Genomic DNA, 12,605 nt, shown 5'->3' with positions numbered 1-12,605 from the left:
CTCGTGCGGCTGCGGCCAACTCCAGGTACCGCGCAAGTCTGCGTAGCGCTCGCCTTAGGTTCCGCCCTTCTTTCGGGTACCGCGATACTTCCCAGTACTTCCGGCGAATTCCCCACGCCGCCAGGCAAGCCGGAAATAAAAGCTCATAAAGTACCAGAGCCGGCCGGAGCCGGAAGTGGCTACGCAGGGCGCCGCCATTACAGGTCGGGGCCAGAAGGAGAGGCTGGGCGCCGCCATGACGGGTTGGGCCTAAAGGGAACGGGGCTGCCTGTCTGCTCTGCGAGCGAAAAGTACGAGGCAAGGAGGGCTGGGCTGGGCGCCGCCATGACAACCTGATACCGGAAAAGGCGGGGCTATCCTGCCTCATTGATCCTCCTCCGGCGTCGGCCACGGGATGTGAGTAGCAGGAGCGCCTACCTCTTACCTGCCCCCGTACTCCTTCTCTTCCCCAGTGATCTGGACTTAGGCCAGGACTGCGGGAAGAAGGATTGGCCTCTCTGTTCTCTGGAGATTCGAGCCTTAGGATTCAGCGCTGTCCTTCACTAGCCCCAGTTCTCCGCGTGTTCAGGCTCCGCCCCTCTTTCGGAAGATAACTAAGGACTTTCAGGTCCAGTCTGTCAGCACCAATCGTGGCCCCCAAAACCCCGAGTCTGGTCCCTCACCCTGCAACCTTACGAATCCAGACTTGTTTCAAGACCTCTAGGACTCCTAGGTCCGTCCTTAGAGCTCCAGGTTCCTCCCCCTGGATCATCTGACTTTACCTTTTGAACCTTCCCGATCTGTCCGGTACCTCAGACCTCACCTATAGGGCCCACAGACTTGTTTTTAGGCACTTCTGATCTCACTCTGGGGTTCCAGACCTTGTTCCCAAGAACTTGAAGAGCTTATTTGTAGGACCCTCCAGATTTACGCCAGAGCCCCAACCTCACCCGGGGCTTCCAGATCATGGCCCTGAGACTCTAAGACCCACCCCAGGACCCCCAAACCTGCCCCAGGGCCTCAAGTCTCACTTTCAGTACCCCTGTCTTCAGGCCTCATCTCTAAGACCCTCTGGTTAAGAGACCTGTCCCCAGGACCTAAGACCTCAACCCTTGGACCTCTAAACCTCACTTTTAGGGCCTTCAAACTCATTTAGGGCTCCCAGTTTCTCTCAGAAAACTCTAGGTGTTACTTCTAAGGCCCGAAGCCTTCTCTGCATGATTTCCAAGCCTAAACTAGGAGATGCCCGGACTCCAAGACCCTTCTTCCAGAACCCCCAAAGCCTGCCTTAGAATAATCAGACCTTTTTTTCAGGACCTCCGCTATCTCCTGAGAAGCTTCCAGCCTGCTCCACAACCCTCAAGGCTCATGTCTTATCTCTCTAACTCCCTTGCCCTATCCTTCAGACTCTCAGATTTGCCCAAGACCCCAGTCCCACCCCAGACTCAGATCAGAGCTCCCTTTCTTGCCTACTGCCTGGAATTATTCTCAGCCTATCATGTCCCACAGGCAGGCGGCTCTGGAGATCACTGCTCGCTACTGTGGCCAGGAGCTGGAGCAGTATGGCCAGTGTGTGGCAGCCAAGCCTGAGTCATGGCAACGAGACTGTCACCACCTCAAGATGAGCATTGCTCAGTGCACATCTGCCCAGTGAGTGTGGGCGAGTACGGGACAGTGTAGGGGGTGGGCAGTGGAGTGGAAGTCTCCCCGGGCCTGAAATGCCCTACCCCCACAGCCCAATCATCCGTCGGATCCGCCAGGCCTGTGCGGAGCCTTTTGAGGCTTTTGAGGAATGTCTTCGACAGAACGAGGCAGCCGTGAGCAACTGTGCAGAACATGTGCGCCGCTTCCTGCAGTGCGCTGAGCAGGTGCAGCCGACACACACACCATCGACTGTGGAGGTAAGACAGGACTCAGCCCTTCATCCTTCTAGTTGCTCAGAGTAAAGACCTTGGAGTCATCCTCAGCCCCACACAGACCTTCACCATGCATCCTGATTCCAGAACATCAGAACATCATCCCCTTTTACCCGTTCCATAGTCCCTGCTTTAGTTCAGCCATCTCCCCACCCCTTCACAGCCAAGATACCTGCCCCAGCCTTCTCCCTGAATCCCCTCCTCTTACCTTGCCTCCATGCAATGGCCAGAGAGAACATTTAGGAACTGAAAACTAGTCACACTACACCTTTGCTTAAAGCTCTTCAGTGGCTTCTCATTCGCATTGAAAACAAAATCCCAGGTTCCTGCTGGTTCTCTGTGTTCTTTCCCAGGCTGAACTGATCCACCTCCTCCCTTACCCACTCTTCTCTCTTCCTCACTGCCCCTCAGCTATACAGGCAGCAGGGGTAAGGATGGGACAAAAAAGTCTTAACTGTTTTTAATGTATGCAGTACCTAAACAGATATACAGTATTTCTGTGGTATTAAAATGTCATGGATGGGTGCAATTAAAAAAAAAAAGTCTAAAAAGACTCCTTGGGGGACAGTAATTTAAAAAAAAAAAAAGGTTGAGAAACGCTGGTTTAGATGTTTACTGTCTCCCCCACTGGCCTGCAAGCTCTAAGTCAAAAGTCACATCTTTCACCAGCTCCCTCTCAACCCCCTCTCATTTGCCCTCCTCTCATTTCCTGAGGCCTCATCTTCTCTTCTTGCACCCAGAAGAGAAGCCTTCTCTTGGGCCTCCATACTCTCTGTCTTACCTTTTTCAGTTCATTCTCTGTGAAGGTCCCAGAGTGATCCCAGAGGAAATCCGACCGTGTACTGCTTTACTTAGAAACCTTTCCACAGTTCTCACATTGACCAGGCCAAGTGTACACTCCGGCACAGCCTCTAGGGCCCTGCAGGATGTGGCCTCTGGCCCTGCCTTTCCCCACATCCACCTCAAGCTCTGTGTTGCTGCCGCAGTGAACATGCTACTCAAATGCCAGTCTCTCCTGCTGCCAGGCTTTTATCTCACTGCTTCCCTCTGCCTGGACTGCCTTTCCTACTCCATCTGGCTAATTCTTCTTCCAGCTTCAATGTCACCTCCCTCAGGAAATTCCCTCATGGCCCATCTCTGTCCTCCCAAGGTCCCTGAGCTCCCTCCACTATGGCTTATATTTTACTGCCTTGTAACTGCTTCCCTCCCATCATCTGTTTCAGAGTTCTTGGCTAAGGACTGGGGAGATGGCCTTCTACCAGGCCCTACAGTCATTGGTTTTTTGGTGGGGTTTTTTTTGTGTGGTTTTTTTTTTTTTTTTTTTTTTTTTTTTTTTGATAAGGCAGAAATAAGTGAGATGTTCAGGTCCCAAGAGCAGACACCAGTGAGATGGACCTTTAATTCTTTCCAGAAAATATTCAGTAATGATTGCATACTGTTCACACTAGTTTATTAATCATATATTGGTGACATTTCTTTCAAGTTTTTTGAGCATCTGAACAAATACCCCACCTTCCTATCTTAGGGCCAGCTGCTCCTTCCTTCCCTGAATGAGCAACCAAGCCTGTCCCTGGTCTTCCTGTGGTCACCCCTGCCCTGCCCCCCCACGTCTATTCTCCCCGGTAGCCAAAGGAGCTTTTAAAAACAGAAATTGGGTCACATCTGTCCCCTTTAAAGCCTTGTAGTTCTCCATTGCACTCAGAGTAATTAACCCCACACCCAGCTCCTCCTCTCTATCCTCTCCTTCCCAGTAATGGCATCCCAGTTGCAGCTTTCCCTCGCTGACTGGGGGCAGTGAGATTCAGGCCTCCTCTATTCTCCAGTCTCCAAAATAGCAAACACACAGGCTCATCTCATGAAACGTGGTATAAAGGCATCTCATGTGAACGCAGCTGACAGCACAAAGTGCTCCTTGGACCTCCCCCTTCACACACCTCCGTTCTTTACCCTGATGTAGTTTTTTTCATAGGATTTATTGGCTGACATGTTTTTGTTCATTTGCTGTCTATCCCTCCCTAGAGTCAGAGATGTGTGCCTGCTGCGTCCACCGCTGGGTCCCTAGTACCTGTCCCAGTGCCAGGTACACAGCAGGTGCTGTAAACCCAGCAGAGTGCTGCCTTCCCTGCTCCCAGTGACAGCTCACTACACCCGAGGGGTTCACATGGCACATGGCCAAGGTCCTCACCTGACACCCTCTCCTTCCAGACTGTAAGCTCTGCAAGGGCAGCCTCTGCTGTGTCTGCATATCTCCCCAGCAGGGGTCCCAGGACCAGGCACACAAGAGGTGCTAGTAGATGTTGGTGTGTTTTTTTACACAGGCACAGCCACTTCCTGCCTCCTGAGGACCCTTTGGACTGTAGGAAGACTGGACATGAGTGACCGGCCACTTGATGACCCCGCCTCTGAAGAATGGCCAGGTGGAGTCCTGAGAGCTGTGGACATGGGCCTGGCTTCCCTGGACATCAAAGCTCACGATAAATAAAGATTGTATGCCAGGCTTTGGTTCCTGCCTTCAGCACCTGTGGAGCCCTGTTCCCCAGCTTCACCTGGAGTGCCAAGGAGGGGACTGGGGCACGGGGCAAGCTCCTCCATCTGTTCACCAGGATTAAGATGACCCTTCTTCCCTTGTCAGCTCTGCCAGCAGTCATTTCCTGTCTCCTGATGCACAGAGCTGGAGAAGGGCCCTTTCTCCCTTTAACTCTAGCATTTACCAAGTCTTCACTGAGTTTCCTTGAGGCTTAGGGGGCAATAAGTAACACACCTTTTTCCATCCAGAGTCCAGAACCAGTTAAGCAAAAGACATGGGGGTGAGGCAGTGCAGGTGAAGATGCTGAGTTTCGTATTGAAAACAGCTGCATTGATGGATGTGGCTTGAGTTTGCTGCACTGGACTTCTCTTCTGTCTTGGTTTGTATCCTTCCAGAGTCCAGCCCGGAGAAGTTGAGTGCAGGTAGTATTTGGGGGCATGATTCCAGAAACACTCATAGCGAAGTGGAGAGATGGGACCAAGAGATGAGAGGTACGTTATCAAGCCACTTACTACTGTGGGCAACTGAGGCTTAGTCCCACCTGGGACTTCTGGGAGATGACATAGAACATACCTCAGTTCCCCCATCCCAGGGTGTTGGGGTGTATGTACACCCCATCTGACAGTGATGGATGTTTTCATGGGCATTGACTGCCCTGTGCGTGTTCAAGTGCCCTCCTGCCATCAGGAGAGAGCCCTGAGCAGAGAGCAGTGGGGAGTCAAGTGAGCAGCCTTCAGCACACAGGACAGAGTGCTGAGTGGATCGAGTAGGTACCAGCAGTGGCTGCTGTAGCTTCTTAATGTTTCTCTTCAGGATTACAGGCTCCGTGGGCACAGCTGGTTAATCTGTCTTCCTGCAGGGGCAAGTCCTAAAGGGCAGAGGGTAGACCAGCAAGTATGCAGAGAGAGCGAGCCCAGAGCCTGCCCTCAGGTTCGCCATTCAGACAGGTAACTACTCTGGAGGGGACTGCACACTTACAGAACCTGGAAGTGACTGGTCAGCGCTAAACAGACTGGCCGTTTGAAACTTAAGGCTTATGCTCTGGCTTGGAAAAATGAGCCAGGAGTCTCTCCTGGGGATTTGATACCTAAAACAGGCCACTGTTGGTTGGGAGTCCTGTGCTCTCAGGGTTGCAGGGGCCCTTGGATGCTACGTGGCCCAAACGAGAAAACCCAGGTTGTGGAGAGGGGATTGTGGTCAGTTCCTGTGGTCCCTGAAAGGGCTGCTTGGGTCCTGGTGGCTTTCTGTTTCCAGCTGCAGTTTCTTTGGGCTGTGGATTGAGTCCTCAGATTTCTGTGTGTGTTTTCAGCCAGCCTCTCCTGCTTGAGTGAGCTGGCGTGGGGTTCTCTCCATGTGACTATAAGAAGTGATGAGAACAGACAAAATGGAGGTGGAGACTATGCTCTAGAATATCTCAAAGGGGCTTCACTTCCACTAGGCTAGACCAGATTCCTTATATGGCCCATCCAAGAGAGCAAAAATGGAAACAAAGTCACCGCCTTTACCACAGATTAAAGGCACCGGGAGACTCTGCCTCTTTAGGGGGTGGGGGGGAGGACGGACACTCCACCTCTTGATGGCATTTGCCGACAGAGAATTTTTGCCCATGTTCACCCATAAAAACTTCATAGTTTCTATTCCTGTGTCTGTTAGGATAAAATGTATTTTTCTAAGAATTTTTCACATGATCTGAATTTTTAAATTGCCATTAATTTGTTCTTAATATCCTCGTATCTTTTTAAGGTCTATCACATCTGTAACAAAGGCTCCTTTTTCATTTCTTTTTTTTTTTGTCTGTGCTGTGTGGCTTGTGGGATCTTAGTTCCCACCTGGGCCCTCAGCAGTGAGGGCGTGGAGTCCTAACCACTGGACCACCAGGAAAGTCCCCCCTTTTTAATTTCTGACATTGGTTACTTGTGCCCGCTTCCTTTTTTTCTTGATCAGTCTTCACAGGAGTTTATCAATATTATTAATCTTTTCACAGAACCTACTTTTGGCTTTGTTGGTGCTATTTTGTATATTTGTTTTTAATTTAAATTTCTTCTTTATTATTACCTTCTTTACTTGGATTTAATTTTCTGTTTTCTCCCTTTTTTGAATGTTTAGCTCACTGACTTTTAGCCTTTTCCCTTTTCTAATATATGCACTTACGTTTTCCCAGAGCATGGCGATTTTGCTTTTTCCATTGATCCCAGATTATTTAGATGTTTAAAATTACATTTTTAAATTTCTAAACATATGGGGATTTTTCTAGTTATCTTGCATAATTGCAGTTGGGTTGGGAACATATTTTATATGATTTCTGGCTTGGCAGATGGTCAGTGTTTGTTAATGTGCGGTTCTGTGCTTGAATCATAATCCTTGGTTCATGATGCATTAGCTTAGCTTGGATTTCCCCAGAAACAGACTTTGAGACAAGGATTTGGGAGATGATCCCAGAAAGCACTGGCAGAATTGTGGGAAGTGAGGCAGGGAAGGGAGAGCAGCACATCAGAGGTGCGTTCTCAAGCAAGGTGTCACTAGGCAACAGCTTCAGTGGGGAACTCTGGGAAGCAGTGGAAGGAGGCTTCCCCTCTAGTGGTGAGAGCATTTATACACTAACCTCCACCATTCATTTGGTTGAGGGCTACTTAAGGGGATGGGTTTTTTTAGGTTTTTTTGTTTGGGGTTTTTTTTTGTTTTTTGTTTTGTTTTAAGTTTGGCCTCTGGGATCTTAGTTCCCCAACCAGGGATCAAACCCATGCCCCCTGCAGTGGAAGTGTTGAGTCTTAACCACTGGACCTCCAGGGCGGTCCCAAGGGGATGGATTTTTAATTCCCTGCCACTTCCCGCTTGCCACACACCCAGGCAGAGTGGGCTCTGGTAGAGAGAAAGCTCTCCAGCAAAGAGTAGCTGCCTTGCCCGCCTCACTCACTGGGTTCGCTTCAGTGGCCGCCACCTGTGGCTGCAGCTGCCATTGCTGCTGTCTGGTGTGGCTGCCTCAGCAGCAGCCCCCATCATCCTGACCGCCTTTGCTGCCTGTCACTACTGACACCATCACCACATCCCACCACTGCCACCGTTGGCGGCGGTATCGAGATAACAAGAATGCCTTCAGAATGCTTGACTCATAAGAATGGCTATGTTCAACCCAGGAGGCCAATGAGAAGTGGTGGGCATGAGGCGGGGGAAGCATCGAGAAGAGCATGGGGAGGGACGGGTGGCGATGTTGGGGGACGTGCGGATGCTGAAGTAGTTGAGTGAGCTGATAATGCTCAGCATTCTGAGGAGGCTGAAGTTCAGTCAAAGGTGTGTGGAGGTGAGGAGGTGGGGTATGTGAACCAGAAAGCAGAGTCTTCGAGGGTCATCATGTTCACCTTTGATGGTTGAGCTGAGGATTTTGTGCCTGTCACTGAACATGCTGACTTTGTTGATAAAGATCATCGCTCTATTAATGGTGATAAATATTTCAGTCCTCACTTACCTTCAAAGGGTAAGCACCTCATTTATACCATCAAAAACGTTCAGGCAGGACTTCCCTGGTAGCGCAGTGGTTAAGAATCCGCCTGCCAACGCAGGAAACACAGGTTCGATCCCTGCTCCAGCAAGATTCCACGTGCCGGGGAGCAACTAAGCCCCTGAGCCCGTGTGCTGCAACTACTGAAGTTCCGCAACAAGGGAAACCACCACAATAGGAAGCCTGCTCACTGCACTGAAGGATGGCCCCCGCTCTTTGCAACTACAGAAAGCCCGCGTGTAGAAACAAAGACCCAGTGCAGCCAAAAATTAAAAAATAAAATAAATATATTTTTTAAAAAACAAACTTTCTGACAGAATGTGTGCAAATAGAAGCCAGATCTCTAAACAAATTAATGATCTTGAAAGGAAATTAGCTTTTATCATAAAGTGTGCTGCTTTTCAAAAGTTCTGCTGCCACACCCTAGACCAATTAAATCAGTCTCCTGGGGTAAGACCCAGACATCGGTATTTTTTTTTAATACCGATTTAAAATTTTATTTCAATATTCAACCAAGAAACACTGCCCTGGTGGAATTCCTCCTTTTTGGTTGAGTGCTTTTTGTAATACTGACTTGCTTGGAAGTAAGGTTCTGAAAGTCGTTGACTCTGTTCTAAAGCCCCTGATGATTTAGAATTTGCAGAGTCTGGGAGCCTATGAGTGTCACAATAGTATTTCTTTTTTTGATTAAAAAAATTTTTTTTAATTAATTCATTTTGGCTGCTGCATGTGGGCTTTCTCTAGTTGTGGCAAGTGGGGGCTACTCTTTGCTGTGGTATGCCAGCTTCTCTTGTTGCGGAGCACGGGCTCTAGCCATGTGGGCTTCAGTAGTTGCAGCACATGGGCTCAGTAGTTGTAGCACGGGGGCTCTAGAGCGCAGGCTCAGTAATTGTGGCGCACGGGCTTAGTTGCTCTGTGGCATGTGGGATCTTCCCAGACCAGGGATCGAACCCATGTCTCCTGCGTTGGCAGGTGGATTCTTAACCACTGTGCCACCAGGGAAATCCCAATAGTATTTCTTTTTAACTCAATGAATATTTACCAGTGACGTGGTGACATACAAAACAAGGTCGGATCCAAATAATATACGTCCTTTCCTCTTTCTCTGATGGGCCAGAGATTATGGGACAAGGTGTGTCAGTTCAACTGTACCGAAGGAAAGGGTGTCGCTCTAAAAAGCATTAAGTGGCAAAAATGTCAAGGACTTGGACAAGTTTGTGCAGTGAGGGGAACTGCCCTCCTGAGTGTTCCAAGAGCAGAGGCCTGGACACTGCTGCTGGGGCTACTTAGTGTGTCCCAAGGCAAATCTCGTACTTCCCAGGAGAAGATATTGAAGATAACACAGTGACCTCGAGGCAGCAGTGTGAGGTGCTGGCGAGAAAAAGAGGGGAAATGCAGATGGAAAAAATGGAGAAAGAGAACGACTGCAAAGAATCTGTACCCAGCAGAGCACAAGCGCCAGGGAACCACGTCCAGGGAACATGTATGTTCTTAAGACACGTAAATATGAGACTTTAAAAAAGAAGACAGCAAATAAAATAGTACTAATTTAAAAGGATATAATGTATACAGAATAAAAATGACAATGACATGTTTCTTCCTGTCTGATGATACAGTAAAATAGTTTTGCTTTTTCTGTTTCCTTTTCTGGTAATAATTCTCTAAACTGCCTGCAGTCTTTAGGAGGTATGTCTTGTTTTCTTTCATTTAGTAGGAAAACAGAATCCTTATGATTCCACGTTCAATGATTCTGTTGAGAGAAGGTTTAGCTTGATGTCATCACGTTGGCCTGACACCAGGAATCGGCGTGATATGGGCCTGCTGAGAGTAGAACTTTGAGACAAAGCGAATTTTATATAATAGAGTAAAAGTGATAAAGTAAAAAAAAAAAACAAAAAACCCCAAAACCAAAACACAAAACTCCAAGAAAACCCCTCATTTAATTCTTCTTTACATTTTGAGAAAAGGAAAAGTGACCAAAATCTACGTTATGAAAGCCTCGCTATCACAGGTAAGTAAATCACATCTCTTTTTAGCCAAATGTGTCCAGGACACTTAACAAGTAAGGTCTTTTTGTTTTCTTTGTTAAGGAGCTTATATACTGAGTGGGATTTGCCAAAATTTACATTTGCACTCTTTGCCAGATAGGCAGGTGAATAAGCAAGGTCTAGTTTGTATAAGAGATCAGCAATCATTTTTTCTTTATAATTTTTTATTATCTATTTTATACATATTAGCATATATATGTCAACCCCAATCTCCCAGTTCATCCCACCACCACCCGCCTGCTTTTCCCCACTTGGTGTCCATATGTTTGTCTCTATATCTGTGTCTCTATTTCTGCCTTGCAGATCGGTTCTTCTGTACCTTTTTTCTAGATTCCACATACATGCGTTAATATATGATATTTGTTTTTCTCTTTCTGACTTACTTCACTCTGTATGACGGTCTCTAGATCCATCCACATAGGGATCAGCAGTCTTTTGTTTTACGTTTTCTGCAATTTCAAGGCAACCTTCATAGAAATTAAGAAGTGACTTGAAACTCCAGTTTTCAAATCAAAGCATCTAAGAGCTGGGAGGGAACATTTGCTGCAGCTGCCATGCCTCAGTTGAGTCACTGTAGAAAGTATGATCATTGGGGAGACCTGATGGAATCAGTTTTGCACTGTGAGGGGCGAACACATCTGTTATGCTGTAGAGTTTCCCCTTTTGTTGGCCCACAAGACATTTTAGTTGCAATATCTGAATGAGGAAATGTAATTCTACTGTTTCATAGAGCAGTCAGGGGAACAATACGCTAATCGGGCTTGTTTGTGTCAGTTCAGTGGCTGCTGTTTTCAGCTGAGCTTTGGTGTCTTCTGGGGAGACAAACACACTGGCCTTTGATAGGTTTAGAAGTACTTCCCTGTCTCATCCTGAACTTGTGAGATTCAATCTCCACATGTGCTTTCATATATTCTTTTCCACCATGTGCAGTCCCCAGTTCTTTTCTGCATAGTGTGTGGCATGATCTATTTTGGTTACTTACTTTCCTAGGCCAGCCATATATGTCCTTCCATTTGTCATTAAAATAACATAAACATTTAGCCTGTGTTTTATCTGGGTCACGCTGGCAGGGGTACTATAATTATTCTCATTTTCGTTAACTGAACTCCTAGAAGACAAAGCCAGGGTAGTTACGATGTTAAAAATTAAACTATCACTGTCCCAGTCCAAAGTACAACAGTTAATCCACAAAGACAGACTGTTAACATACAACCGCAACGTGCTTGTTACACATTTAAGTTGCATCATTCAGAATGATGCAGCCAGGGAGGATTCATGACTCTGAGTCACAAATTACAGACTGAGGGGGAAATAGCAACAGCAACAAAGGTGGAGAATTCCGTGGCGGTCCAGTGGTTAGGACTCTGTACTTCTGCAGGGGCCTGGTCAGGGAACTAAGAATCTGCAACCCTCGCAGAGCAGCCAGGAAGAAAAAAGAAAAAGGCAGGTGGTCAACTTCTGAAATTTAATCTCCATTCAGACTTCTCTCCCAAACTCCAGACTTGCATATCATTTGCCTATGCAACGTGTCTATTTTGATGTCTTGAAACATCTCAATATTACCATGTTCAGAGCTGAGCTTCTGATTCTCCTCCTAAAACTCTTCTACCCCTGCCTCCCCCTAACTCAGGCAGATCCATTCTGCCAGCCGCTTAGGCCAAAGACCTTGGGAGCCTCCTTGACTGAGCTTTACTTTCACACCCAATATCCAGTGCATTTGGAAATTCCGTTGGCTCCTTCTTCAAAATATATCCACAATCACTCTACCTGTCAGCACCTCCTGTTACCAAATCCAGCAGGAGCCGCCATCCCTGCTCTCCCAGTTTCTCCTTCCTCCCACCCTGAGTGTGTTCTCAATACAGTAGCCAGAGGGATCCTCTTAAATATGTAAGTCAGAATATCTGTCACTTCCCCATCTAAAACTGCAAAAGTATATCATCTCAGAGTAGAAGCCAAAGTCCATAGAGTAGCCCTCGAAGCCCTGCTGGGCACCCTTCTCCTCATTCCTTCTGTCCTCCTTTCCTTCCAAGGTCCCAGCCACGTGGTCTCATTCCTGCTCTTGGAACACTCCGGGAGTGGCCCCTGCCTCAGGGCCTTTGCTTAATTCGGCTGGGAACCTTCTTCTCCCAGAGAAATATGACTGTCACCTCTAAGTCTTTTCTCAAATGGCACCTTCTTACCACCTTAGCACAGACACCTATCTCTTGGCCTGCACTTGGGATAACCTGCTCTCTTCCCTTTATCACCTCTTCACCTACATATTTATTAGTGTTATTGTTTATGGTCTATCTCTCCCACTGGAATAGGCAGGAATCTTTGTCTCATCTGTTCACTGGTATATTCAAAGCCTTGAGAATAGTGTCTGGTAGGTGTTCAATAAATATTTTATTTTTTAATTTTATTTCATTTTTGTCTGCGCTGCATGCGGGATCCTAATTGCCCCACCAGAGATCGAACCTGTGGCCCCTGCAGTGAAAACTCAGAGCCCTAACCACTGGACCACCAGGGAACTCAGTATATATTTTAGAATGAATGAAGGAGGTGATCACCATGCTCTCTTCAGGTCACAGCCTGGGAAGTGTGGCAGTAGCAGTTGTGGTGAGGTACAGGGCCCCAGAGTGGTGGTGGAGTGGTGGGCT

The 12,605-nt window shown here is 47.6% G+C and overlaps 1 protein-coding gene across 3 annotated transcripts; it reads left to right on the top strand.

The window, feature by feature from the left end:
- Window positions 1–200: 200 nt before the first annotated feature.
- Window positions 201–4,386, top strand: CHCHD5 (coiled-coil-helix-coiled-coil-helix domain containing 5). 3 transcript variants are annotated; one of them, XM_057743032.1, is made up of 4 exons: window positions 201–396; window positions 1,489–1,629; window positions 1,715–1,880; window positions 4,214–4,386. In XM_057743032.1, coding segments are annotated over exons 1-4 (333 nt in total). In that variant the 5' UTR covers window positions 201–394; the 3' UTR covers window positions 4,238–4,386. The 3 variants fall into 3 exon arrangements, with proteins under 3 accessions (XP_057599015.1, XP_057599016.1, XP_057599017.1); XM_057743033.1 differs by lacking the exon at window positions 201–396 and adding an exon at window positions 589–607; XM_057743034.1 differs by lacking the exon at window positions 201–396 and adding an exon at window positions 694–712.
- The last annotated feature ends 8,219 nt before the right edge of the window (window positions 4,387–12,605 follow it).

This window comes from Hippopotamus amphibius, chromosome 7 (genome assembly GCF_030028045.1).
Source record: "Hippopotamus amphibius kiboko isolate mHipAmp2 chromosome 7, mHipAmp2.hap2, whole genome shotgun sequence".
NCBI lineage: Eukaryota > Metazoa > Chordata > Mammalia > Artiodactyla > Hippopotamidae > Hippopotamus > Hippopotamus amphibius.
Note: the sequence above shows the minus strand (reverse complement) of the source record. Positions and strands in the feature narration are given on the sequence as shown.

Bases quoted from the DNA above. Each gene is read 5' to 3' on its own strand.
- CHCHD5 (XM_057743032.1), top strand. The intron at 1,630-1,714 runs GTGAGTGTGGGC...CTACCCCCACAG, and splicing joins GCTCAGTGCACATCTGCCCA to CCCAATCATCCGTCGGATCC. The intron at 1,881-4,213 runs GTAAGACAGGAC...TTTTTTACACAG, and splicing joins ACACACCATCGACTGTGGAG to GCACAGCCACTTCCTGCCTC.